The sequence below is a fragment of the Somniosus microcephalus genome, chromosome 2 (assembly GCF_052327205.1).
Source record: "Somniosus microcephalus isolate GS21.2 chromosome 2, FLI_Smic_1.0, whole genome shotgun sequence".
Classification (NCBI taxonomy): domain Eukaryota; kingdom Metazoa; phylum Chordata; class Chondrichthyes; order Squaliformes; family Somniosidae; genus Somniosus; species Somniosus microcephalus.
This window is the reverse complement of record NC_140988.1, coordinates 61,253,464-61,279,772: the sequence shown is the minus strand read 5'-3', so window position 1 is coordinate 61,279,772 and position 26,309 is coordinate 61,253,464. Positions and strand designations below refer to the sequence as shown.

At 40.8% G+C, this 26,309-nt stretch overlaps 1 protein-coding gene across 10 annotated transcripts in view; it reads left to right on the top strand.

Moving 5' to 3' along the window:
* The window catches only part of bltp1 (bridge-like lipid transfer protein family member 1), a 567,108-nt gene that overhangs the window by 429,564 nt on the left and 111,235 nt on the right, over positions 1-26,309 (top strand). For 7 of the 10 annotated variants that reach the window (XM_086009749.1, XM_086009753.1, XM_086009784.1 and 4 more), the window contains 5 exons: positions 2,288-2,411; positions 11,331-11,440; positions 14,022-14,127; positions 21,343-21,405; positions 25,712-25,950. In XM_086009749.1, coding sequence (XP_085865875.1) covers positions 2,288-2,411; positions 11,331-11,440; positions 14,022-14,127; positions 21,343-21,405; positions 25,712-25,950 — 642 coding nt within the window. The remainder of the gene's footprint in view (positions 1-2,287; positions 2,412-11,330; positions 11,441-14,021; positions 14,128-21,342; positions 21,406-25,711; positions 25,951-26,309) is intronic. The other 3 variants (XM_086009761.1, XM_086009756.1, XM_086009768.1) reach the window with 2 other exon arrangements.

Genomic DNA, 26,309 nt, shown 5'->3' with positions numbered 1-26,309 from the left:
TCTGTTTTGTTATTTGAAGAAAACCTAGAAATATAAATTTAATCAGGTAAAGTTTACAGTTCTGTGTTTTGTTTAAATGGAAAAGCTGTGTGTATGCATAAACTGGCAGATACTGACAAACTGTACTGCTGGCACACTTATTATAGTTTTTGTTTATGTTTAAGTTAAAGGGCTAATTAATGGTGAGTTGTGGCACTTGTAGCAAGTGCTGCTGGTTGGAAAATCACAGGCTCACATGCCCATTTAAATTGATGGATGGAACATATGGGGCTGTGAGCCCAAAGTTTCTAAACCAGTGCCACTCTTTGCTCCTTGGACCTCCTTGCCCAATCTGGAAATTGTCCCTTATAAACATTTTTTTAAAACTTACTATAAGCAATGCTAAAGGATCATTTTCAGTTTCGCCTTCTGAGCTGTAACCTGCTGGAGCAGATCACCTTTCCATTGTAGAACCTACTTGATTAATCGGGAGGTTTTGACAATGGGTGGGCATTATAGGGTTCCCAACCCTACTGTTTTCGGCGGGAGTCTACCAGAATAGGCAATTGGTCTCCCGAGCACTGCTGCTAGTGACTTGGGAAAAACAATCCTTATATGTGCAGTTCGCAGACACAGTATCCCGGCTGCCGTGCCTTGCAACCAAACTGCGTTGTCCGAGCCCTGCTGGTCACCCCGCTATTCGGAATGCACCGCTTCATTGCCGACTGTGAGGATGATGGCATTGGGGCCAAATTGCCTGGAAACTGCGAGTCCTGAGCGAGTTACTGGGGGAGAGAAAGAGAAACACAAAATGGGGGAAGAAGAGGGAGAGAGAGAGAGAAACAGAAACTGGGGGAGGGAAGGCGAGAGAAACACAAAGTGAGGGGGAGAGAAAAAAACTGGCAGAGAGAGAGCAACACCAACTGTAGGGAGGGAGAGCTCGTGTCGGCCTGTGATGTACGTTGTTGTATGATGTGTTTTATTACAGGGGTCAGGCAGCTTTGGTGCTTCTCCGAGGACTGCGCCTCACCTCCCTGAAGCTGGGTATCAGCGGTGGGGTGTGGGAGTCTGAATTGAATTAGATTTGGTTTTCCAAAAGCAAAATACTACGGATGCTAGAAATCTGAAATAAAAACAGAAAATGCTGTAAATACCCACCAGGTCATAGAGCATCTGTGGAGAGAGAAACAGAGTTAACATTTCAGGTCGATAACCCTTTGTCAGAACTGGAAAAGGCTGGAGATCGAACAGGTTTTTAAGCAAGTGCAGGGGCAGGGAAAGCGGGGAGGGAAGGAAAGAACAAAAGGGAAGGTCTGTGATAGGATGGAAGGCAGGAGAGGTTAAGAGACACTAAGAGATGGTGCAAGGCAAAAGCAGATGGTAATGGGACAAGTTAAGAAACAAAAGATAGCTCTAGGTGAAGTGTAAATGGCTCTGGCAGAATGAAAGCCAGCTGCCATGTGGGAGAGGGAAAAAAAAATGGGAAAAAAAAGAATAGGGGCAGAGGTTAATTTGTAATCATAGGCAGATTTGGTTTTCGTTTTATTATTTTTATAACTTGCTGTTCATTGTGGGAAAATGCCACGTGTTCAAGTTTCAGGTAATTAAGCATCACATGAGCTGTCACGTGATCGACTGCCTTGTGATCAAATGTCACATGATCAAATCTCCAGGAATGCGTCAAACCAGAGTTGGCAACCCTAGTGGGCAATCTGCTCCATCAGATGGCCGTCCAGGCAACGAATTAGGAAAATTCCCTGCTCAAACGCACCCCCCCCCCACACACGTTTTTTGTGCTCTTCTGTGTTGTATTAAAGATTTTAGTAGGTTAGAAAAAAGTTATACACATCATACAAAATGAATTTTTGATACTAAAATGACTGGCATGTCATCAGTAAGGATGAGGTTTTTTTAATTCCAATGTGATATTTTTATTTTTGTTCCTTTTCTGAATTTAAAAACAAATCATCCAAGCTTTTGCTTCAACATATATGAATGATAAAATTGCCATTGAACAATCCAGAGTTTCTCCCATCACTTTTTATTCATGCATTTTCATTTTGACTATACAGCTACGATAAAATTCTTTTTGAAATTAGATTTAGCTGCTCTACCAACTTGGCAAATTAGACGGTTAACTACTAGGCAAATTCAAATTTCAAATAGGATCTGGTGAACTTCTTTAAGTAAACACATATACTTAGAATGATGTAGAGCACAGAGGTTGTCTTGAAGAACTGAGTAAACAGCATAGAATTTAAAGGTTGTCCAAAACAGCTGAATTAATAAAACATTTGAATTTTTATAGAAAACTTGGTGCAAGTGAAGGAACAATAAACCAAGAGATTCAGCGTTATCAGCAGTTAGAATCTGTTGCTGTTAATGACATCCGCCGAGATGTTCGGAAAAAACTACGCCGATCCAGTATGAGGGTGAGCAAATTATTTGCTGATGCAAATTCACAATTTTTTTTTCCTTCAAAAGTAGCATGGTCTTTCTGGAAATGTGTTGGATAAATTTTGATTTTCTGTGTTTGTAAAGAAAACCATATGATTACAAAAGTTATATATTTGGTATTCTTGTTGTGGCATTGTGTTGCACCATGTATCCTCCAGCACTGTGATTCAATGACCTGTGGACTCTGTTATGTTTGCCGATGTCACCTATGGAAGACACAACTGTCGCACTGCTACACCCTTTAGCCATAAAATGGTAATCCGATAAGGTTTCAGTCTCTGTACTCGCCCGAATATGAAGGAACTCTAGCACTGCCTGAATCATAAAGGCCCTCTACTCTGCTGGAATTGGCTGAGGCTGGTAGCTATAATTCCAGAACTGTAAACACCTTATCTGATGTCAAAATAATAAGGAAATGATTCTCATTCAGAAGTTACTTCACCGCATATCACTTTTCATGAATATAATACTAGAATTGTTTCTTAGCTGGGGGTTGAACCATAAGAATGTCCAGGAATAAGCAAATATGCCACTATTTGCTTAATAGATATTTCTGCTAGTCCGATAATGGAAGGATTCTGTTACAACTCCTATGTGAGCTGCTACCAAGATTATTAAGGAGGAACTTGTTCTAGGTATTCACAGTTGAAAGCCTCTATAGGGTCCTCTATACAATACAGTGCTAGGGCTCTGTTTACTTAGTTACCTGTAGCTTTGCCCAATTTTCTAATGCAAAATATGGGAAGTCTCCCATTCAAAAGAATGCCCAACACTTTGAGGCAAAAGAGACTCTAGATATCTGAAGGAAGAACATATTCATTCAGGAATTTTCAGGTGCCTTGATGATGTGAAAGGAAAGTGAGAAATCAAGGCACAGAAAATAATACATTTCATTACTGCCAAAGAAATTGAGAAGTAAATTTTGTAGTTTGAGGATGGGGTGGGGCAACTGCTGAGCAGATAAATCTGTTATAATTGTGTCCTTGTAATTGATATTGGTCAAATCAACAGGGCCAGTGATCACTGAGTCATCGGGACATCGTTTACTCCTGCTCCTATCTTCTGTTTCTATTTGTGTGCAGTTTTGGTCACCTTATCTGAGGAAGGATGCTCTTGCCATGGAGAGAGTGCAGCGAAGATTCACCAGACTGATATCCGAGATGGCAGGAATGACGTATGAGGAGAGATTGGGTCGATTAGGCTTATATATTCACTATAGTTTAGAAGAATGAGAGGGGATCTCATTGAAACTTATAAAATTCTAACAGGACTAGACAGTCTAGATGCAGGAAGGATGATCCTGATGGCGGGGGAGTCCAGAATTAGGGGTCACAGTCTAAGGATAAGGGGTAAGCCATTTAGGACTGAGATGAGGAGGAATTTCTTCACCCAGAGAGTGGTGAACCTGTGGAATTCTCTACCACACAAGGCAGTTGAGGCCAATTCATTAAATATATTCAAAAAGCAGTTAGATATTTTTCTTAAGGCTAAAGGGATCAAGGGATATGGGAAGAAAGCAGGGACAGGGTACTGAATTTGGATGATCAGCCATGATCTCATTAAATGGCAGAACAGGCTCGAGGGGCCGAATAGCCTACTCCTATCTTCTATGTTTCTATGACTGGGAGCATAGAATTGCAACTTGATGGTGTCATAATTGTGTAGATTAGATCAGTCATATAGGAAATGGAATGGAGCATGCTGAAAACTTGAGAGTCCCTGCTGAGAACTTAGCGTCACAGATGTTCAGTCCCTGGTGCAATGCATTTTCTTAAAATAAAGCAAATTGAAGGATGAGTTCAAGAATATTATTGGCAGAGGCTTAGGAACCCATTCATTAATAGTGTGCAACATAAGTAACAGGGAGAAGAAAATAAGAACTTGCAAAAATGGAGTGTTTTTAAAAGGAAACCTCTATTGGCCATGCAGAATTATCATTGGGAGACCTCTTTAAAATCTAAACCACAACAGAGACTTCAGTATTGTTAAGGGACCATGATAAGTAGTAAGATGTATTCGAAACCTACTGGTATACTGAGCAATTAGCTTAGGGACTGAAAATGCCTCTGAGTGAGGAAAGGGGATGACAGCTGATAGTGAACTGAACAGTATTTGTACAATTTCTCTGAAACAGAAAACTGCAGGGAACAAAAGTTTCTACATACGTGAAGGTACTATATTTTAGAAAGAATATGTATTGGTCAATAGGGTGTTGTTTTGAAAGACTAGTCTCCCTTTTTAAAATTCTCAATGTACCTCACTGGAGGAAATATTTGTAAGTCATAATCAGCCTTATGATCAGGAGTGACGATTATATTACAATCTTTGAGATTGAAACATAGAAACATGGAAGATAGGAACAGGAGTAGGCCATTCGGCCCCTCGAGCCTGCTCCGCCATTCAATGAGATCATGGCTGATCATCCAAATTCAGTACACTGTTCCTGCCTTCTCTCCATATCCCTTGATCCCTTTAGCCTTAAGAAATATATCCAACTCCTTCTTGAATACATTTAATGAATTGGCCTCTACTGCCTTCTTTGGAAGAGAATTCCACGGGTTCACCACTCTCTGGGTGAAAAAATTCCTCCTCATCTCTGTCCTAAATGGCTTACCCCTTATCCTTAGACTGTGACCCCTGGTTCTGGATTCCCCGACCATCGGGAACATCCTTCCAGCATCTAGTCTGTCTAGTCCTGTTAGAATTTTATAAGTTTCAATGAGATCCCCTCTCATTCTTCTAAACTCCAGCGAGTACAAGCCCAATCGACCCAATCTCTCCTCATACGTCATTCCTGCCATCCCAGGTATCAGCCTGGTGAATCTTCGCTGCACTCCTTCCATGGCAAGAACATCCTTCCTCAGATAAGGCGACCAAAACTGCACACAATACTCAAGGTGTGGTCTCACCAAGGCCCTGTACAACTGCAGCAAGACATCTTTGTTCCTGTACTCAAACCCTCTCGCTACGAAGGCCAACATACCATTTGCCTTCTTAACCGCCTGCTGCACCTGCATGCTTACCTTCAGCGACAGGTGCACAAGGACGCCCAGGTCTCGTTGCACTTCCCCTTCTCCCAATCTATTGCCATTCAGATAATAATCTGCCTTCCTGTTTTTGACACCAAAGTGGATAACCTTGCATTTATCCACGTTATATTGCATCTGCCATGCTTCTGCCCAATCACCCAACCTGTCCAAATCATACTGGAGTTTCTCGGCATCCTCCTCACAGCACACACGCCCACCCAGCTTTGTGTCGTCTGCAAATTTGGAGATATTACATCTAGTTCCCTCGTCCAGATCATTAATATATATTGTGAATAGCTGGGGTCCAAGGATCGATCCCTGTGGTACCCCACTAGTCACTGCTTGCTACTCGGAAAAAGACCCGTTTATTCCAACTCTTTGCTTCCTGTCTGCCAACCAGTTCTCTATCCAAGTCAATACCTTGCCCCCAAACCCATGTGCCTTAACTTTACACACTAATCTCTTATGTGGGACCTTATCGAAAGCCTTTTGAAAGTCCAAATACACCACATCCACTGGTTCTCCCTTATCTATTTTACGAGTTACAACCTCAAAAAATTCCAGTAGATTAGTCGAGCACGATTTACCTTTTGTAAATCCATGTTGACTTTGTCTGATCCTGTCACTGTTTTCCAAGTGCTCTGCTATTACATCTTTTATAATGGACTCTAGCATTTTCCCCACTACCGATGTCAGGCTTACCGGTCTGTAATTCCCCGTTTTCTCTCTACCACCTTTTTTGAATAGTGGGGTAACATTAGCTACCCTCCAATCCATGGGAACTGTTCCAGAGTCTATCGACTTTTGGAAGATGACCAGCAATGCATCTACTATTTCTAGGGCCACTTCCTTAAGTACCCTAGGATGTCGATTATCAGGCCCTAGGGATTTATGGGCCTTCAATCCCGTCAATTTCCCTAACACCATTTCCCTACAAATACTGATTTCTATCAGTTCCTCCCTCTCATTAGAACCTATGTTCCTGACATCTTTGGGAGGTTATTTGTGTCCTCCTTTGTGAACACAGAACCAAAGTATGTATTTAATTGGTCTGCCATTTCTTTGTTCCCCATTATAAATTCCCCTGTGTGTTGTATTAGTGTCTTCATGAGTTTTAAAAAACAGATCTCGTTTGAATCTTGGAAGAATTGGAATCAATGAGAATGGTGTTGTAATTAATATCCCAGCCTGCGGTGTTTGAATCAGGAATTACTAATCATTCGTTTGTGATTTGTTAATCCATGAATAAAAGTTATTGTGAACAATTGAGGAGAAAGCTGGCTCTATCCTGGCTAATTCTATGTATAAATTATAGTAGTTCACTATCAAACTACTTGGAAAAGGGTTTCTCTACCCCCACCCCCTCCAATATTCCTCAATCTTCCAAATTTTGGTTCAGTTGCCTGGATTTCACACTTCACCGAGGCATCACTTGACTGCCAGAAGGTAAGTTTCAAATGCAGGGTTGATGTTTAAGTGATACGCTGCTGCACTGTAGTAACAACTGATATACTCAATTTGTGGGATGAGTGCTCCGTTGACTACAGCAGTATAGGCTGTAGGAAGGGAGTTCCAGAGAGTATGGCTGAGGCAATTGGAAACTCTACCACTAATGTTGGGGCGAAGGGAGGGGGTGATGCAGGAAACACCAGAGTCAGTGGACTGAAGGGTGTTGGCTGGCGGAATATATGGTTGGAGGAGGTTGCAGAGCTAGGGAGGATTGAAGCCATGGAGAGATTTGAAGCCAAGGACACAGATTTTAAGTCAGATTTCTTAGAGGGCAGGAAATCATTGTAGATCAGTCAGTGCGGGACAAAGTGCAGACAGTTGCACTTTAAACAAGTTGGAGCTTAGAAAGGGTGGATGATGTAAGTCTAGCAAGGGAAATTGCAATGGTACAGTATGGAGGTAAAAAAAAAAGTATAGGTAAGAGTTTCAGCAGCAGGGGATCTGAGGTAGGAGTGTGGCTGAGCAATATTCCGGAGGTGGAAATAAGCAGTCTTGGTGATGGACAGAGTGTGGTGTATAACATCTCGAAGATTGAACATGATTTTATTCAGCCTGCTCAAGTCATCAGGGATCACCAGGGAGAGGATGGCATCAGTGGCAAGGAAGCAAAATTTATGGCCCGCATCAAATGTTGGCTCCAGTCTTCCCAGTGTTCGGCTGCAGGAAGTTGTGACTTATCTGAGACTTGATTTTGGATAGACAATCTCCCAGCACGGAAGTAGTCATGGGATCTACAGAAGTGGTGGAAAGTAGAACTGTGTGTCAGCATGCATATGTTGTAATCGAGGATTAGCATGCAACTGAGTAAGGGTGAAGGATAAATCCTTGGGGGACTCTGGAGGCAATAGTGGGAGGCAGGGAGGGTAGGGAAACTATTGCTGCAGATGCGCCTGCTTTGTCCAGATAGGTATGAATGGAACCATGCAAAGCTGACTCAGTTATGTAAAATGGGCAGGAGTCAGACTGGAGGGACTCGAACAGGGAGGCTTAGAAAGAAATGTCAGAGGAGTTAATGGCAAAATCCATATGCAAAAAAGAAATTGAACCTCAGAGAAGAGGATGAGAGATGGTGTTCTCCCATGTGAAACTGTCACTAAATGCAGGAGTGTTCCTAGGTCTCTACATAATGTATGTGGCTGATCTGTGACTTAACTCCATAAACATGCCTTTACCCCATATCGCTTGATACCATTGGTTAACAAAAATCTATCAATCTTAGATTTAAAATTAACAAATGACCTAGTATCAATTGCCATTTGTGGAAGAGAGTTCCAAGCCTCTACCACCCTTTGTATCTAGAAGTGTTTCCTAACTTCACTCCTGAAAGGGCTGGCACCATTTTTTAGACTATGCCACCTAATCCTAGACTCCCCAACCAGCAGAAATAGTTTCTCTCTATCAGTTCCCCATAATATCTTGAAAACTTTGATCAAATCACTCCATCTAAATTCCAGGGAATACAACCCTAGTTTGTGTAATCTTTCCTCGTAATTTAACCCTTGGAGCCCAGGTATCATTCTGGTAAATCAACACTCACTCCCTCAATATATTCTTCCTAAGGTGTGATGCCAAGACCTTCTCGCAGTACTCCAGGTGTAGTCTAACTAGGGCTTTGTATAGCTGTAGCATAACTTCTCCCTTCTTGTATTCTTGTCCTCTAGATATAAAGGCCAGCATTCCATTAGTCTTTGATTATTTTCTGTACCTATCCATGACATTTTAATCGATGCACATAGACACCCAAGTCTCTTTCACCATTTAGAAAGTACTCTGTTCTATCCTTTTTAGGTCGAAAGATTACCTCACATTTGTCTACATTAAAATTCATTTGCCACAGTTTAGCATTTGCTTAATCTACTAACGTCTCTTTGTAATTTTATGCTTCCATCTACACTGCTTACAATGCCACCTATCTGCGTCATCGGCTAACTTGGATAAGTGGCTTTCTGTCCCATCATCTAAGTCGTTAATAAAAATAATGAATAGTTGAGGCCCCAACACAGATCCCTCTGGGACACCACAAGTCACATCCTGCCAATTTGAGTACCTGCCCATTATCCCTACTTTCTATCTCCTGCCACTCAGCCAATTTCCTAACCAGGTCAATAATTTGCTTTCAATTCCATGAGCTTTGACTTTATCAAATGCCTTCTGGAAGTACATGTAAATAACATCCATAGACACTAGTTTAGTCACCTCTTCAAAGAATTCAATCAGGTTCATCAGGCATGAACTATCCTTTACAAATCCATGCTGGCTCGCTCTGATCAGCTGAAACTTTTCAAGGTGTTCAGTCACTTTATCCTTAATTATAGACTATAGTAATTTCCCAACAACAGATGTTAGGCTAACTGGTCTATAATTCCCTGGTTTTCCTTTCTTACCTGTCTTAAATAGTGGAGTGACATGTGCAATTTTAAAGGAATGGTTGCCGAATTGAGAGAACTTTGGAAGATTATAGTTAGGACATATGCAATATTCTCACCTACTTCCTTTAAATCTCTGGGATGGAAGCCATCTGGTCCTGGGGATTTGTCACTCTTTAGTGCCATTATTTTCTTCATTACTGCTATTTTGCTTACGTTAATTTTGGTGAATCCCCATCTCTGATTCAATATTAGTTTCCTTTGGATGTCGACATAAAGTAATTATTCAATATGTCCACCATTCCTTTATTATCATTTACAATATCACCGTTATCAGTTTTCAAGGGGTCCACATTGCTCCTGACCACCCTCTTTTTCCGAATATAATTGTGAAAAATTGGTATGTTGATTTTTATATCCCTTGCAAGTTTCTCTTCATACTCCCTTTTTGTAGGTCTTACTATTTGTTTTGTTACCTTCTGCTGTTCTTTGTATCTCTCCCAGTCGCCAGGATCTGTGCTATTTTTTGCATTTTTGTATGCTTTATCTTTTAGCTTTATGTTGTCCCTTACCTCTTTTGTCTTCCATGGCTGTTTTTTTTGGCAAGTAGAACTCTTGCCTCTTAGGGGTATAAACTGGTTCTGTATCACATTAAATTCTTTTTTGAACCCCTCCCACTGATCATCATCTTCTGTCGTTTTATCCATTACCAGATTTGCCCAGTTTACTGTGGACTGTCTCATTGCATTGAAGTCAGCCTTACCTAAATCTAGAATCTTAGTAGCTGTTTCGCATTTCTCCCCATCACACACTACGTTGAACTCGATCATATTATGATTGCTATTAGATAAATGTTCACGCAACATTAGGCTATTAACTAAACCTGGCTGATTGCTCATTACTAAATCTAATATGGTCTGCCTCCTTGTTTTTTCTAGGACATATTGTTGCAGAAAACTATCCTGAACACACTCAAGAAATTCACTACCTTGCTGACATGAGCTAGTCTGCTTATCCCAATGTATATGAAAGTTAAAATCCCCCATTAAAACCACTGTGTCTTTGCTACCTGCCTGTCTAATCTCTGCATTATACAATCTAACACTTCACAGCTGTTACTAGGGGGCCTATACGCAACTCCCACTACAGTCTTAAATCCTTTTCTATTTCTTAAATCTACCCATAAAGACTCCACTGTCTGCTTACCTTTTGTTATATCCTCTCTTACCATTGAAGATTGAAGTGATTTCAGGTTATTCCTCCCCCTCTACCATTTTTCCTATCTTTTCTGTAGACCTTATAACCTGGTATATTTAGTTCCCAGTCCTAACCATCTCAGTAATGGCTACCATGTCATACCCTCCAGTTGAATTTGCGCCTGCAGTCATTCAATTTGTTTTTTATACTCTGTGCGTGTGTATAAAGAATGCTTATTTGGGCTACACACCCTAACTTGTCCTTCCGCTCTGATGTTTTACTCGTACATTTCTTATTTCTCTCTCTTGGTTTAATTACTTTGCATCTTTTAGTTTTCTCTTTACCTGCAGTGCCTGATGTGTTCACCTCCCTAATCTGCTTATCCCTACGCCAATTTGCACGTGACTCGGGTAATAATCCAGAGATTATAACCTTTGAGGTCCTGTTCTTTAATTTAGCTCCTAGCTCCTGATACTCGCCAAACAGGAACTCTTGCCTATTCTTTCCTATGTCCCAACATGGACCACAACGACTGGATCATTCCCCTCCCTCTCCAATATCCTTTCAAGATTTCAACTTAACTAAGAACAGTGGCATTAACATTAAAAAGCAAATAATTAAATTGTTTTAGATTGAGTTAACAATACTGCTTAATATAAATGGTCAAATTGTGGAACAAAATTTGTTCATAAATAGAGCGATTATAATACTAAAGCTTGGCTTCATACAGTGTTGAGTGTATTTTTTATTTTGTTGCATTTCCAACATTTAAGAAAATTTATGGTTTGTACAGGCAGCGTCTCTTAAAGATAAGTGGGGTCTAGGCTATAAGCCCAGCTACAACAGATCAAAAAGTATCTCAGCCTCTGGAAGACCACCTTTGAGAAGACTGGAAAGGACCAGGTGAAGTATTTTTACTGTGAAAATGATGGTTTTTGTACTCTTGTGATATTAAGAAAGACAGTGGCTTTTATGTAGCACCTTGTATCACATCCAATGATTTACGTTTTGAAGTACAATCGTTGTTGTTGTGCAGGCAAGCAGAGTAGCCGCTTTGCGCATGGCATGGCCCAGCAAACAGCAATGTGATGAATTAACAATTAATCTGCTTTTGTTGATATGGTTAAAGAAAGAATGTTGGCCAGGAAACTGGGATATGTCGAGGAACAGCACCTCATCTTTTGATTAGGCACTTTACAGCCCTCTGGATTCAACATAGAGTTCAACAATTTCAAATCATAACCTCGGCCCCTATCATCTATATATATTTTTTATCCACACTTTTTTTGTTTGTGCCTTTTTTTCTTCCCTCCCACATGGCAGCTGTCTTTCATTCTGCCAGCGCAATTCACACCTCATCGAGAGCCATCCTTTGTTTCTTAACCTGTCCCATTACCATCTCCTCTTGCCTTGAATATCTCTTAATGCCTCTTTACTTCTCCTGCCTTCCATCCTATCACAGACCTTCCCTTTTGTTCTTTCATCCCCTCCCCCATTTCCCAGCCCCTAAACTTGCTTTAAAATCTGTTCCATTTCCTGCTTTTTTCCAGTTCTGATGAAAGGTCTTCGACCTGAAACGTTAATTCTGTTTCTCTCTCCACGGATGCTGCCTGACCTGCTGAGTTTTTCCAGCGTTTTCTGTTGTTATTTCAGATTTCCAGCATCCGCAGTATTTTGCTATTGTAACTGGGATATGTCCCTGTTTTTCAAATTATGCCTTGGGTTGTTTTTGTCCACTTGAACCACAGAACAGCCAGACAGGGCATCTGTTAAACATCTCATTCGAAGGACAACACTATTGGCAATGAACTACTGCTTTGAAGATTTCGTACTCAAGTTTTGGAGTGGGGTCTTGTTGTCACCTCCTTCTGACTGGGAGGCGAGGGTGCTACCAGCTGAACTAAGTTGACACTTTATCTGTACTTAGAGAAATATTATTTTACAAGTGTGAAATATTGTATATTTATTTAAAGGACTGTGCTTAAAAATAAGTAATTTCACCAAACCAATTGCACTGATCACTTATTAATTGAATGATACTGATAATATAGCCAGGGATAACTTGTGGCACACCTACAACAACAACTTGTATTTATATAGCACCTTTAACGTAGTAAAATATCCCAAGGCGCTTCACAGGAGTATTATAAGACAAAAAATTTGACACCGAGCCATATAAGGAGAAATTAGGGCAGGTAACCAAAAGCTTGGTCAGAGGTAGGTTTTAAGGAGTGTCTTAGAGGAGGCAAGAGAGGTGGGGAGGTTTAGGCAGGGAATTCCAGAGCTTAGGGCCTAGGCAACAGAAGGCATGGCCACCAATGGTTAAGCGATTATAATCAGGGATGCTCAAGAGGGCAGAATTAGAGGAGCACAGATAACTCGAAGGGTTGTGGGACTGAAGGAGATTACATGGAGGGCATTGAAAACAAGGATGAAAATTTTGAAATCGAGGTGTTGCTTAACCGGGGGCCAATGTAGGTCAACGAGCACAGGGGTGGGTGATGGGTGAACAGGACTTGGTGCGAGTTGGGACACGGGCAGCTGAGTTTTGGAAGACCTCAATGTGGGAGGCCAGCCAGGAGTGCATTGGAATAGTAAAGCCTAGAGGTAACAAATGCATGGATGAGGGTTTCAGCAGCGGATGAGCTGAGGCAAGGGTGGAGACAGGCGATGTTAGAGGTGGAAATAGATGGTCTTAGCTATGCCACGGATATGTGGTCGGAAGCTTATTTCAAGGTCAAATATGACACCAAGGTTATGAACAGTGTGGTTCAGTCATAGACAGATGTTACCTATGTACACCTACAAATGTCCACTGCAGATATGCTGTTCCATGTCTCTGTGTTGCCTTGATTTCACAACCTGCCAGATCTGAAATATTAGGGAGAGAAAGAAAGTGTTGAGTAAAGAAAAGAAAAAATAAATTCTATATTTAAACAAAAATTTACGGTTGCTTTATAGTCGGTCTGTGTGAGTGGCCCTCAAACGAGTCACTTCACAACATAATGATAATCGTCAATAGGTCAGTAATAATCTATCAATAACTGTAAAGCTTGTTTTGGAAAATCAATCAAACTTTATTAGATTACAGCCTTGAAATAATAACTGATTAATGTATCTATTAAAATAAAGAAAGGAATCTCATACCAACATTCATATGCTAATATTACATACTGTAATTTCAAGGCCTATATTTTAGAATGATCCATGTAAAAGTTCTAATGCTTAGTGTTACATAACACGGTTGTGTGGAGAGTTTGGACCTGGTTTCAGTTTGAAATATCCTCTGTTTAAAATGGAAAAGTCAATTTTGTTATGACCTGTCCAGTAATGAAGTTGTGGTGAATTAATGCATGTGTATTGATTTGTGTGAAATTCACGATTCTAATAATTATTTTGAAGTATTTTCAATTAGAATAAAGTAATTTATCTTTACACCGCATTATTGCACATGTATACTGTGTTCACATGAGTTTTTCTTCAGTTCTAGAGTTGGTGAGACAGAAGACCTTGGTGAAGTCCAAATTCCAGAACAACCTGTATCTGGAACAGGAACAGGACCAAGAGTGACTTTTAAAGTACAGGAAGCGGTAAGGGTCTTGTGGAGATTAACAATATGATGTGACACACATTGGCAGCCTTTTTAAGATGACTTTGAGCAATATGCAGCATGGGAGGGAACAATATGATGAAAGTCCACAATAAAATAATTATACATAGACTCTAAATCAAGCAAGCTTGATGGGATGAATGACCTTTCTCTGGATTTTGTTATATTCTAGTAAGAAAAATTGACTTTGGTTTTCAAGATGTTTTCAAGGAAGCCAGGAAAAATGAACAATGTGGCATTTTTAGTTTGTCTCGCCCTGGAAACTACCTTCCTAAAGATGAATATAATTTAACTGAAATTTTAAAGCTTTCCAGATTTTTTTGTTTTTGTTACAGAATGTAAAAGCTATTGCGGTTTGTGTTTATTTAAAAAAAAAAGCACAAATCATCGGATGCCCATTTAAAATTAATTTGCCCTAGTAGAAGTAAAGAGATGTGAGTCAGATTATAACACATAACTGGGAACATTACTAAAATTTTAATGTTGTTAATTTGATGTTTTAATTATTTTCGTTATGTATTGAAGGAGAAAGAAATTATGAACACCCAGCTCAGTGAAGAAAAATGTATTTTGTTGCCATCCCAACAATAGAAAAATGATTGCCATCATGTCATTTGTTGTTGACTCTCATTTTTAAATGAAGTGCAGATGTAGAAGGCTTGACATGAAAAAACAACGGCAAGATTAGCTGATAATTTGGTTTTACTGGATCTGGAATTAAATACTGCTCTACGGCAAGTTTAAACTAGTTTTAATGTTCTTCTGGAAACTGCATCAAGATTTTAATTTTGAACAGAAAAACCTTGCATTAAATTATCATTAAACTTGAGCAATGCTATAGGAAGTCAACTCGTCAATATTAATATTACAACTTTTGTTTAAATTAAGTCTTATAAAATTATGTGGATTTTATTTCCCCTGTTAACATCTCATTACTGAAAAAAACGTTACAATTAAGTTGAAGGCTCCTCTCTCGCTCTCTCCGCCACCTCCCCCCCCCCCCCCGACCTCCCACCTCCACCCCAACTTTAGTGGTTCTATGTATGAAATAAGTTTGGCTGGCTCCAGCTGAGTTTCTAGTACTCATGAGAATACAGCATAAAACTGCTGATAAATAGGGCAGGTGATTTTTATTGCTCAGAAACTGGCATTTAATTGTCTGGTTTTTTTTTAACACAAAATTGCAGTACATGGGTAGCAAGCCATGCATGCAGTAAGTATAGTAATTTATAGAATTTACTGCACGATTTTGCAATGTGCTTTTTGAAGGTTGGGATTAAGCTATATTTGTCCATCTTGTCATAGCCTATCATGAGGTACTTAGTAGTTGTCAGAGCTTCCATTCCTCAGCACTGACATTCATTAGCTTGATAGGTACATGTATTTGCCCGAAAAACCAAAAATAGTCCTCCTTTAACTGAACTTTCAAGTTGCTGTGGAGCAGTTTCTAAATGAATCAATGTGAAGATGACAGCATAACTCGTAGGCGATCTGATCTCCAACCATACTAAAGCCAAATGGTGTGACTACCTCCAGGAGGTGTATTTTTTTAAATTCATTCCTGGCAAGGCCAGCATTTATTGCCCGTCCTTAATTGCCCTTGAGAAGGTGATGGTGAGCCGCCTTTATGAACCGCTGCAGTCCTTGTGGTGAAGGTACTCCCACAGTCCTACATAAGAAATAAGAGCAGGAGTAGGCCATACAGACCCTCGAGCCTGCTCTGACATTCAATAAGGTCATGGCTGATCATTGACCTCAACTCCACTTTCCCGCCCGATCTCTATATCCCTTGATTCCCCTAGAGTCCAAAAATCTATCTATCTCAGCCTTGAATATACTCAAAGACTCAGCTTTCACAGCCCTCTGGGGCAGAGAATTCCAATGATTCACAACCCTCTAAGTGAAGAAATTATCCTCATGTCAGTCTTAAATGGCCTATCCCTTATCCTGAGACTAAGCCCCCTAGTTCTAGACACTCCAGCCAGGGGAAACAACCTCTCAGCATCTACCGTGTCAATCCCCTTCAGAATCTTGTATGTTTCAATGAGATCACCTCTGATTCTTCTAAACTCCAGAGAGTATAGGCCCATTCTACACAATCTTTCATCATAGGACAGCCCTCTTATCCCAGGGATCAAGCTAGTGAACCTTTGTTGCACTGCCTCCAAGGCAAGTATATCCTTCCTTAGATAAGGAGACCAAAACTGTGCACAGTACTCCAGGTGTGGTCTCACCAAGGCCCTGTACAATTGTAGCAAGACTTCCTTACTCTTATACTCCAACCCCCTTGCAATAAAGACCAACATGCCATTTGCCTTCCTTATTGCTTGCTGTACCTGCATGCCAGCTTTCTGTGTTTCTTACACGAGGACACCCAAATCTCTCTGAACACCAACATTTGAAAGTTTCTAACCATTTAAAAAATATTCTGTTTTTCTATTCTTCCTACTAAAGTGAATAACCTCACATTTCCCTACATTATACTCCATCTGCCACCTTACTGCCCTCACTTAGTCTATCTATATCCCTTTGCAGACTCTTTGGCCTAGAAATTGAGTTTGCGCTGCGCCAGGGCTTTAGCGCCGGAAGTTAGCGCCGGCGCTAAGTCCCTTTGCGCGCGCCAAAAATTCAGCAGCACCGCGCCCAAACGGCTGCCGGCGCTACTGAAGGGTTTTAGCGCCTGAAAACTGGCGCAACGCGCCGCATTGCGCCGCTGCGGCGCCCGCTGCGGTGCGGCAGGCTCGGGAAGTGCAGGCCTCCTCCTTCCGTTAAGGAGGAGCTGCCTGCACCCGGCCGCGGCCCGCGCAAATCTCTTCAAAAATGAGCCCGGCACCTCGGACAAGTGCCGGGCTTGCATCTGTTCCGGGGGGGGGTGGGGGGGAGAAGTCCGGGGAGGGAGCTGCGGGCAGGCGGCCGGCGGGAAAGCGGCCGGCCGCCGCGCCTCCTTAAAGCGCCGGCGCAGACTCCGGCAACACTCGTTTGCCGGAGTCTTAGTTGCGGCTGCCACTGGCGAGGCGGCCGCAACTGAATTTCGGCTTGGGGCCGGGTTACCACGGCAACCGGGACGCTGCGCACACCGATGACGTCATCGGTGCCGGCGCAGCGCTACCGGTCTACCGCCGCGGAAGGGCGCCAGACAATTTAGGAACCGGCGCCAATTGCAGCGCTAGGCCCTCTAGCGCCGCAAAATCGGTGCTAAGGGCACTGAATTTCTAGGCCTTTGTGTTCTCCTCACACCTCACTCTCCCACCTAGCTTTGTATCATCAGCAAACTTGGCTGCATTACACTCGGTCCCTTCATCTAGGTCATTAATATAGATTGTAAATAGCTGAGGCCCCAACACTGATCCTTGTGGCACCGCACTAGTTACAGCCTGCCAACCTGAAAAAGATCCGTTTATCCCTACTCTCTGTTTTCTGTCTATTAACCAATCCTCTATCCATGCTACTATATTACCCCCAACCGCATGAGCCCTAATCTTGTGTAATAACCTTTTATGTTGCACCTTATCGAATGCCTTTTGGAAATCCAAATGTACTACATCCACTGGTCCTGTTAGAGAGGGAGTTCCAGGATTTTGACCCAGCGACGATGAAGGAATGGCGATATATTTCCAAGTCCAGGATGGTGTGTAACTTGGAGGGGAACTTGCAGGTGACGGTGTTCCCATGCACCTGCTGCCCTTGTCCTTCTAAGTGGTAGAGGTCGCAGGTTTGTGAGGTGCTGCCGAAGAAGCCTTAGCGAGTTGCTACAGTGCATCTTGTAGATGGTACATGCAGTCTCATGCTAAACCAAGTTTAAGAAGTTGCCAGGCAGCCCACAAAATGTCTTTGAAAACTTGACCCCATGATCCTGCTTTTGGTCCAGCCCCTTAATTTCTCTTATCCTCTTTCTCATTGTTGAGCATCTTGTGGCATTCTGTTAGTTGTGAGATACTATACAAATGTAAAATCTTGTATAAGTACCAGTCTTATGACTATTAACTAGTGTAACACCATTCTAAGAGAATCCATTTGGAGTTTTATTTAGAGTTGAGACATTTCGGCTAAGTTCCACTTCTGTTTGCTAATGAACATTATTATTAGAATTTTATTTTTGTCTTCTGATTTGATAAGTTTAGCACACTGTCTCTCATTCTGCTGTCAGTTATCAGCTGGGGGCTGTGATCATGCTGTTGGTGAAGAAAAATGGAAGATTTTATAAGCAATGATGTGGCGTATAATAATCTCAAGATGACTAATTAGAGAGCCGAGGAAAAAAATGCTTTCACTATACTGGTAAAACTAAGGGAGAAGACAAAACAAGTCTATTTATTCAAAGTTCTCCCCTATTTTATAAATAAAAAATACTTGCCATATTATGAGCTACTGCTTTTGTAAGAACATCAATTTTATTACCTGGATGGAGATCCTTGAGTCAGATCTCCCTCTCTGCTTGGATGGGCTGGTCCTGCCATCAATAAATCTGGAACAGCTGCAGTTGCAACTTTGGACCACTGGTGCTGTGGGATCCCAGGAAACCATGGTACTAGACTTTGCTTAATCTTCAAAATTAAATGTTTCCCACTTCCATTGTTATTTCTCTTGTCCTTCTTCCCCCAAAATCCTTTAATCTGCCATATCACACCATGAATGTTGTGCTGATGAAAGGAATGTGCATTGGCCTGTTCTCGGGTTTCTGCTACTTTACAATAAGAGAACCAAGAGGTGTGAGTGAGTATATAGGGGTTGTTCATCCTTCAATATTTTTCTTCACAAGGAAGCATCTCGCCCAGTAACTCGACCAAAATCAGGATTCATCATGTGGACCTCAGTAAAATAAATCAGTATGGCTGCATGCCATCGCATACACTTTATGCTCCTGCAGAAGACTCAAGAAATTGCTTTTCAAACTTTGCAGAATAAAAAGACAAAAATGGCTCTATTAGCTCCTAGGATATTTTTCAGATGTTTGTTATAGGGTTCAACAGCTGTTAACACAATATTTATTCGAAATAAAAATGTCAGCAAGCATTTAGTCTCAAGTATAAAGTCTCCTTGGTATCTTTGAAAATAAACATCTACTTTCAACCATAAAATAGCTATGCAATTAATTCTGTAATTTAATTGTAAACTAGAACTAAAGGAACATATATTGAACTATGGAGCATTTCTATTTTCAGAATATTTCCTGAAGTTTGCGCTTAATTTTGTTGAAAGGCGTTCTCAGGGTTAATGTAAGATTTCAAAAGTTAATTTGGTTAATGAATTTAGTATTTGTATAGGTATGATTTTTTTCTTCCTTTTAGAAGGTAATACTCACTTTTCTCCCATTTACACCAATTGCAAATTGACAACTGGTTTCCAGGACTCGCCCAATGTTGCTGTTGATTGCCTGCAAGGAGATGCACAAGAGCAGGTTGGCAATGACCCTGTTACTGAAGACTCCCTGTCCACTATGTGTTCTCTGCTTGGCATGTCCATATTGCAATAGATTTGCAACTTGTACAGGACTGCAGTTGCAAACACACACCTCACCATTCTGTCATGTTGGTGGTCTGACAATATGACCTATTTTAAAAATTGGTTTGTTAAATATTGGCAATAGAAGTTTGGAATAATGGCGAATACATTTTAACAGCTGGTTATCTTTGGTTAAAGCTATTTGTGGAACACTTTATGATGAATACAGAGATAAATCTCTTATTGAGAAATGTAGTTACATAGAAACATAGAACATAGAAGATAGGAGCAGGAGTAGGCCATTCGGCCCCTCGAGCCTGTTCCGCCATTTAATGAGATCATGGCTGATCATCCAAATTCAGCACCCTGTCCCTGCTTTCTCCCCATATCCCTTGATCCCTTTAGCCTTAAGAAATATATCTAACTCCTTCTTGAATATATTTAATGAATTGGCCTCAACTGCCTTGTGTGGTAGAGAATTCCACAGGTTCACCACTCTCTGGGTGAAGAAATTCCTCCTCATCTCAGTCCTAAATGGCTTACCCCTTTATCCTTAGACTGTGACCCCTGGTTCTGGACTCCCCCGCCATCGGGAACATCCTTCCTGCATCTAGTCTGTCTAGTCCTGTTAGAATTTTATAGGTTTCAATGAGATCCCCTCTCATTTTTCTAAACTCTAGCGAATATAAGCCTAACCGACCCAATCTCTCCTCATATGACGTTCCTGCCATCCCAGGTATCAGTCTGGTGAATCTTCGCTGCACTCTCTCCATGGCAAGAACATCCTTCCTCAGATAAGGCGACCAAAACTGCACACAATACTCAAGGTGTGGTCTCACCAAGGCCCTGTACAACTGCAACAAGACATCCTTGCTCCTGTACTCGAATCCTCTCGCTATGAAGGCCAACATACCATTTGCCTACTTAACCGCCTGCTGCACCTGCATGCTTACCTTCAGCGACTGGTGCACAAGGACACCCAGGTCTCATTGCACTTCCCCTTTTCCCAATCTATTGCCGTTCAAATAATCTGTCTTCCTGTTTTTGCCACCGAAGTGGATAACCTTGCATTTATCCACATTATACTGCACTTGCCATGCATCTGCCCAATCACCCAACCTGTCCAAATCATACTGGAGTTTCTCTGCATCCTCCTCACAGCACACACGCCCACCCAGCTTTGTGTCGTCTGCAAACTTGGAGATATTACATCTAGTTCCCTCGTCTGGATCATTAATATATATTGTGAATAGCTGGGGTCCTAGCACCAATCCCTGCGGTACCCCACTAGTCACTGCCTGCCACTCAGAAAAAGACCCGTTTATTCCAACTCTTTGCTTCCTGTCTGCCAACGAGTTCTCTATCCAAGACAGTACCTTACCCCCATCCCGTGTGCTTTAACTTTGCACGCTAATCTCTTATGCGGGACCTTATCGAAAGCCTTCTGAAAGTCCAAATACACCACATCCACTGGTTCTCCATTATCTATTCTACAGTAGTATAAAAAGCCTTGAAATCCTGTTTTTGGAGTTAAACTTGACCATAATTAATTGTGTATAAAAAAGATTTGGGATTTAAAACCATGAACATTTATGTTTTGTTGGGATTTCACCTTACTACATCTGTATCATTACAAGGGCTTCTGTTAATGTAACAGGTGCAACATTGTATTGTATTATAACCATATAATGGGAGAGTTGCATGCTGTAAATTGTTACAATATAATTAAATTTTCCTTTTTACTTCATTAAAGCTGAAAGGTACAGCTTTGGGCCTTACAAGGCAAGCCAGCACTCCAAAGGAAGGGTATTTTCAGGTACTGGTTAAAAATCTGCTCTGCAATGAAATTAATCGCTTCATGGGGAAATCTTCTTGATATTCTATTGACTTTAAGCTATGCAAGTTTAACTTCACAGAATTTATGTGGTGTGATTGCAAATTTTTACATTGAATTTCACAGGTTGTTTATTGAATAATCAACATGTACAGCAACACTAAACTGCTTTTGCATCACAACAGGTGGTGCAAATGTAGTGTAGCAAGTCACCTAAAAACATTTTGGAGTGCTTGTGTTAGAAAACCAGTCAAGTGCTTTAAAGGAGCATAATCATTAAAATGTTCTTGCAGGGGATTCATTTTAACTGTACAAATGAGATTGTGATTTTAGTGGTATATTGGCAGTATCATCTTATTCAAAAATAAAATTTACTCACACTCCATAAATGCTCCTGAACTTGCATGGCACTCACTCATTAACTAACCCATACCTTTCTTAATCTACAGGCAATTTTAATTAGCACTGAATTTGCTTCAATTTATCTTAATCTCCATCTCCATGATCTATATAGGATGAAGGCAAAATTTGCAACTGATTTTGTAATCAAAGTTGAGAACTATAGACATAATAACATTAGGAAAATTACTTAATCAAATACTTTGCTTTCATTGTATATTAAATGTCATTTTTGATATTGTCTGAATGGACAGATAGATATTTAATGTTGCATTTCTAAACAAAGACTATTTAGGGACAATTCCAGCTTTCAGTTGGAATCAGAATGTAGTGTATACCCTTGGAAAATAAGCTGGGGAACCTGCTCTGATTGATCCTTGCTGGAAAAATGCGCATGTGTGAATGTTCGATGAGAACAGGAACCGGAACCGGCACCGGTTTAGCTCCTCGTGATCAGATAGTCTGCGAACCCATAAGCTCGTTTAATGAGTAGGAGGATTGCCAATACCCATTGAACTGTTCCCCAGTACGAATAATCACCTTCAGAAGAGGAGAGAAACTTTGTAATGATCAAATTTCACCTTAAAAATATTAAGCAATGATCCCCAGAAGTTTTCACTCCGTTCAGAGCACCTTCTTTGCATAATAAACAAAATTCTGTTTTCCTTATTCTTTCAGCCTCCACTTACAATAAGGATAATGACATCACCATGGAGGAAGGAAAACATTTTTAACAAAATGCACATTTAGTTATTTTCCTCCTGTTTGTAGCATTCCTGTTGCTATCAGTACACTTGAGAACAAGTTGCTTCTTGTTGGGAATTTCTTTATTAAACATCAGTGCAGTCAATCATAAACTTTTGAATAACAACTCAAGTTTCTCTAGTCTCTCCATGTAACTGAATTCTTTCGGACCTGGTACCATTCTAGTAAATCTCCTCTGCACCCCCTCTAAGGCCTTGACATTCTTCCTAAAGTGTGGTGCCCAGAATTGGCCACAATACTCCAGCTGGGGCCTAACCAGTGTTTTTAAATATATCAAAAAAGCAGTGGTCCCAACACCAACTTCTGGGGGATACCACTGCATACTTCCTTCCAGTCTGAAAGACAATCATTTACCACTACACTCTGCTTTCTGTCCCTTAGCCAATTTCACATCCATGCAGTCACTGCCTCATTAATACCATTGGCTTCAATTTTGCTAGCAAGTCTATTATGTGGTACTTTATCAGATGCCTTTTGAAAGTCCATATACACAACATCAACTGCACTATCCTCATCAAACCTCTTCGTTACTTTGTCAAAAAACTCAATCAAGTTAGTCAAACACGGTTTGCCTTTAACAAATCCGTGCTGGATTTCATTTATTAGCCCATATTTTTCCAAGTGCCAATTAATTTTGTCCCAGATTATTGTCTCAAAGTTTCCCCACCAACGACTTTGACTGACTGGCATGTAGGTGCTGGATTTATATCGAAGGCGGATTGGGTCGAGATGCAGAGGATTCTATTTAATATTTAAGACCATTTCCAAGCTCTTAGAGCAGTTTATATGCTTTCACAAAATCATTATTTTCTTGATTCAATGGTTTAGGACAGACAGCAAGTGTTGTGGCATGGCAAAGAGCGTTAAGAGAGTGCAGTTCTTCAGCGCCACACTGCCAGTTCCTATACTACTTTAGTATACTTTTATTTGTATGTGGAGACTTAGAAAATGAGAATCGTATGTTACCTACTATTGGTTCAATGTGCAATATACAAAACTCCCTTACAACCTTCCTTTCAATTTTTACTCTGATCTGATGCTGCTTGAATCTACTTTTAGAAACTCAGCACCATACTTTTGTCTTGTACACTTGCTCTTAATGTTGCTTTTTCTGGTCAAAGGACTAAAAGTGCAGTTGAGAATGAGTTGCAAAAGGGAGGTATCAATCTCCTGACGAAGGATGACACTCTAATCTGACGTTTTAGAAGTCAGATGCTTAAGTGACTTTCCCCGCCAGTCATGTGATGGTGACGATGTCCAGTTTGTCTGTAGAATTGAACTTTTCCTTTTTTTTCTTTAACTGTTGCGCTCATCAAGGTGAGGGAAGTTTGTGCTGTGGAATGGAACTATTCCCGTTTCTGGCATCCACTATCAACACCAAGCACTTCAAAGTCAGTCTGATGCAGAATAAAGTTCTCTCTACTCTACCCCATCAACCTGCCTTATTGCACCAATATTACATTTCTTTAATAAAAACAGAAAATACTGTAAATGCTCAGCAGGTCAGGCAGCATTTGTGGAGAGAGAAACAAAGCTAACGTTTCAGGTCCATGACCTTTTGTCGGAACTGGAAACAGAGATGTAACAGGTTTTAAGCAAGTAGAGAGGCAGGGAAGGGAGGAAAGAACAAAAGAGAAAGACTGATAGGGTGGAAGGCAGGAGAGATTAAATGACAACAGAGATGATGGTGCAAGATTTACTTGTTCTTTCAATTTAGTATACTGTATTCGTTGCTCACATTGAGAGACCAAACGCAGATGAACACCTCTGTTCAGTCCGCAAATGTGACCCCGAGCTTCCGGTCGCCTGTCATTTTAATTCTCTGCCCCACTCCCATCTGACCTCTCTGTCCTTGGTCTCCTACTCTGTTCCAATGAAGCTCAATGTAAGCTTGAGGAACATAAGAACAGAAGAATTAGGAGCAGGGGTAGGCCATACGGCCCCACGAGCCTGCTCCGCAATTCAATAAGAGCATGGCTGCTCTTTGACCTCAACTCCACTTTCCTGCCCTATCCCCATATACTTTGATTCCTCTGGAGAACAGCACCCCATCTTTTGATTAGGCACTTTACAGCCTTTCTGACTCAACATTGAGTTCAACAATTTCAGATCATAACCACTGCTCCCATTTTTTCGAACAGCTGTTGGTAATGATTCTGCTATTGCCATTTACATCTCCTCCAGACCCATCTCTTGTTTCTTTACTTGTCCCATTACCATCCCCTTTAACCTTGCCCCTTTTGTCATTTAATCTCTCCTGCCTTCGACCCTATCACTGACCTTCCCTTTTGTTCTTTCCTCCCCTCCTCCCTTTCCCTGCCCCTGTACTTGTTTAAAATCTGTTACATCCCTAACTTTTTCCAGTTCTGATGAAAGGTCATCGACCTGAAACATTAACGTCATTTCTCTCTCCACAGATGCTGCCGGACCTTCTGAGTATTTCCAGCGTTTTTTGTTTTTATTATGATTTCCAGCATCTGCAGTATTTCGCTTTTACATTTCTTTAGTTTCCGCTGTCATGTGGCCTCTGAGTGAGGAATTATGAACAGTTATGTGATGTAGGCTAGTGTCAAAGCATTGAGGCTGCCCAACTTCATTTCACGAGACTCTTAACAGACAGAGAACTTTTTTCAAAGAATAAGGAAGGCTATGCTCATGCTAGACAATGTAACATTTTATACCTCACTGAAGGAAACAATTTGAGCAACAGGCTTTTATAATCTGAAGTGTCAGGTCAGAAAACAAGTTTCACGTGATAGTGTTGTTTAAACTGGTTGCAAAATGTGGTATAGTTGATTGTCCACCAAAAAGGATTGACTAATAAGACGTTAGTGACAATAACTTTGATAAAGGACTTAAACTTCCATTATCTCTATAGAGGTATTTAGGTTGGCAGATTAGCCTGCATTAGATTTCTTCTACACTCTGTTACAGACTTTAGAAAATATCCTGGTTGGTAAAAATGTCAAATGTATCATTGATCATTCCATATTACAAAACCATTCTGTCTGCTCAAGCAAAGCGTAGATGGTGATTGGGTTCTAATACAAACTAACTCTAGAAATTATTAGTGCATGCAACATAAAAGTAATTTTGAACTTTTCAATTTTTTTTATGACATCAGTTCCCTGAGGAGACAGAATTGGATCTGTTATCAGTCACCGTTGATAGTCCATCTCATTTCTCACCCATAAGTGAACATTCAGTGTTTAAATCACCCAACACCCCACGTGTCTTTCAACAAAGACTTCCCTTCCAGCTGGATGACGCAAAGCGAGAAGACAGTTTGTCATCTTCTAGTGAAGAGTCTGACCGGGAGGAAGAGTATGATAAAGAAAAAACCCAATACATCAGGAGGACACCGTAAGCACCCTTTGTCTTATTTACTCAAAAAATATCAAATAGTTGGTGACTTAAGAAAACTACTAGGCACTTGGTCTGAGTATTAAACAAGGCTTTAATCAACTGTTTTTCAACATGGAGATCTAGTTGTGTCCTTCACTAGTTCCTGTTAAAGAATGTCCTGAGCAAGCTGGGCCCATGCCCGAGTATTTATACTCTCCCTGGACAGCGCCACCAGCAGGCCGCCCAGTATTACTTCATAAGTCATTTCCACATGAATGACAAGATTCATGTCAGTTGGTTCCAGAATTTATTGAGAAGAAAGTTAAAAACATTAAGCCAAACAGTAGAATTTCATGTGAGCCACTCATAAACTTTTG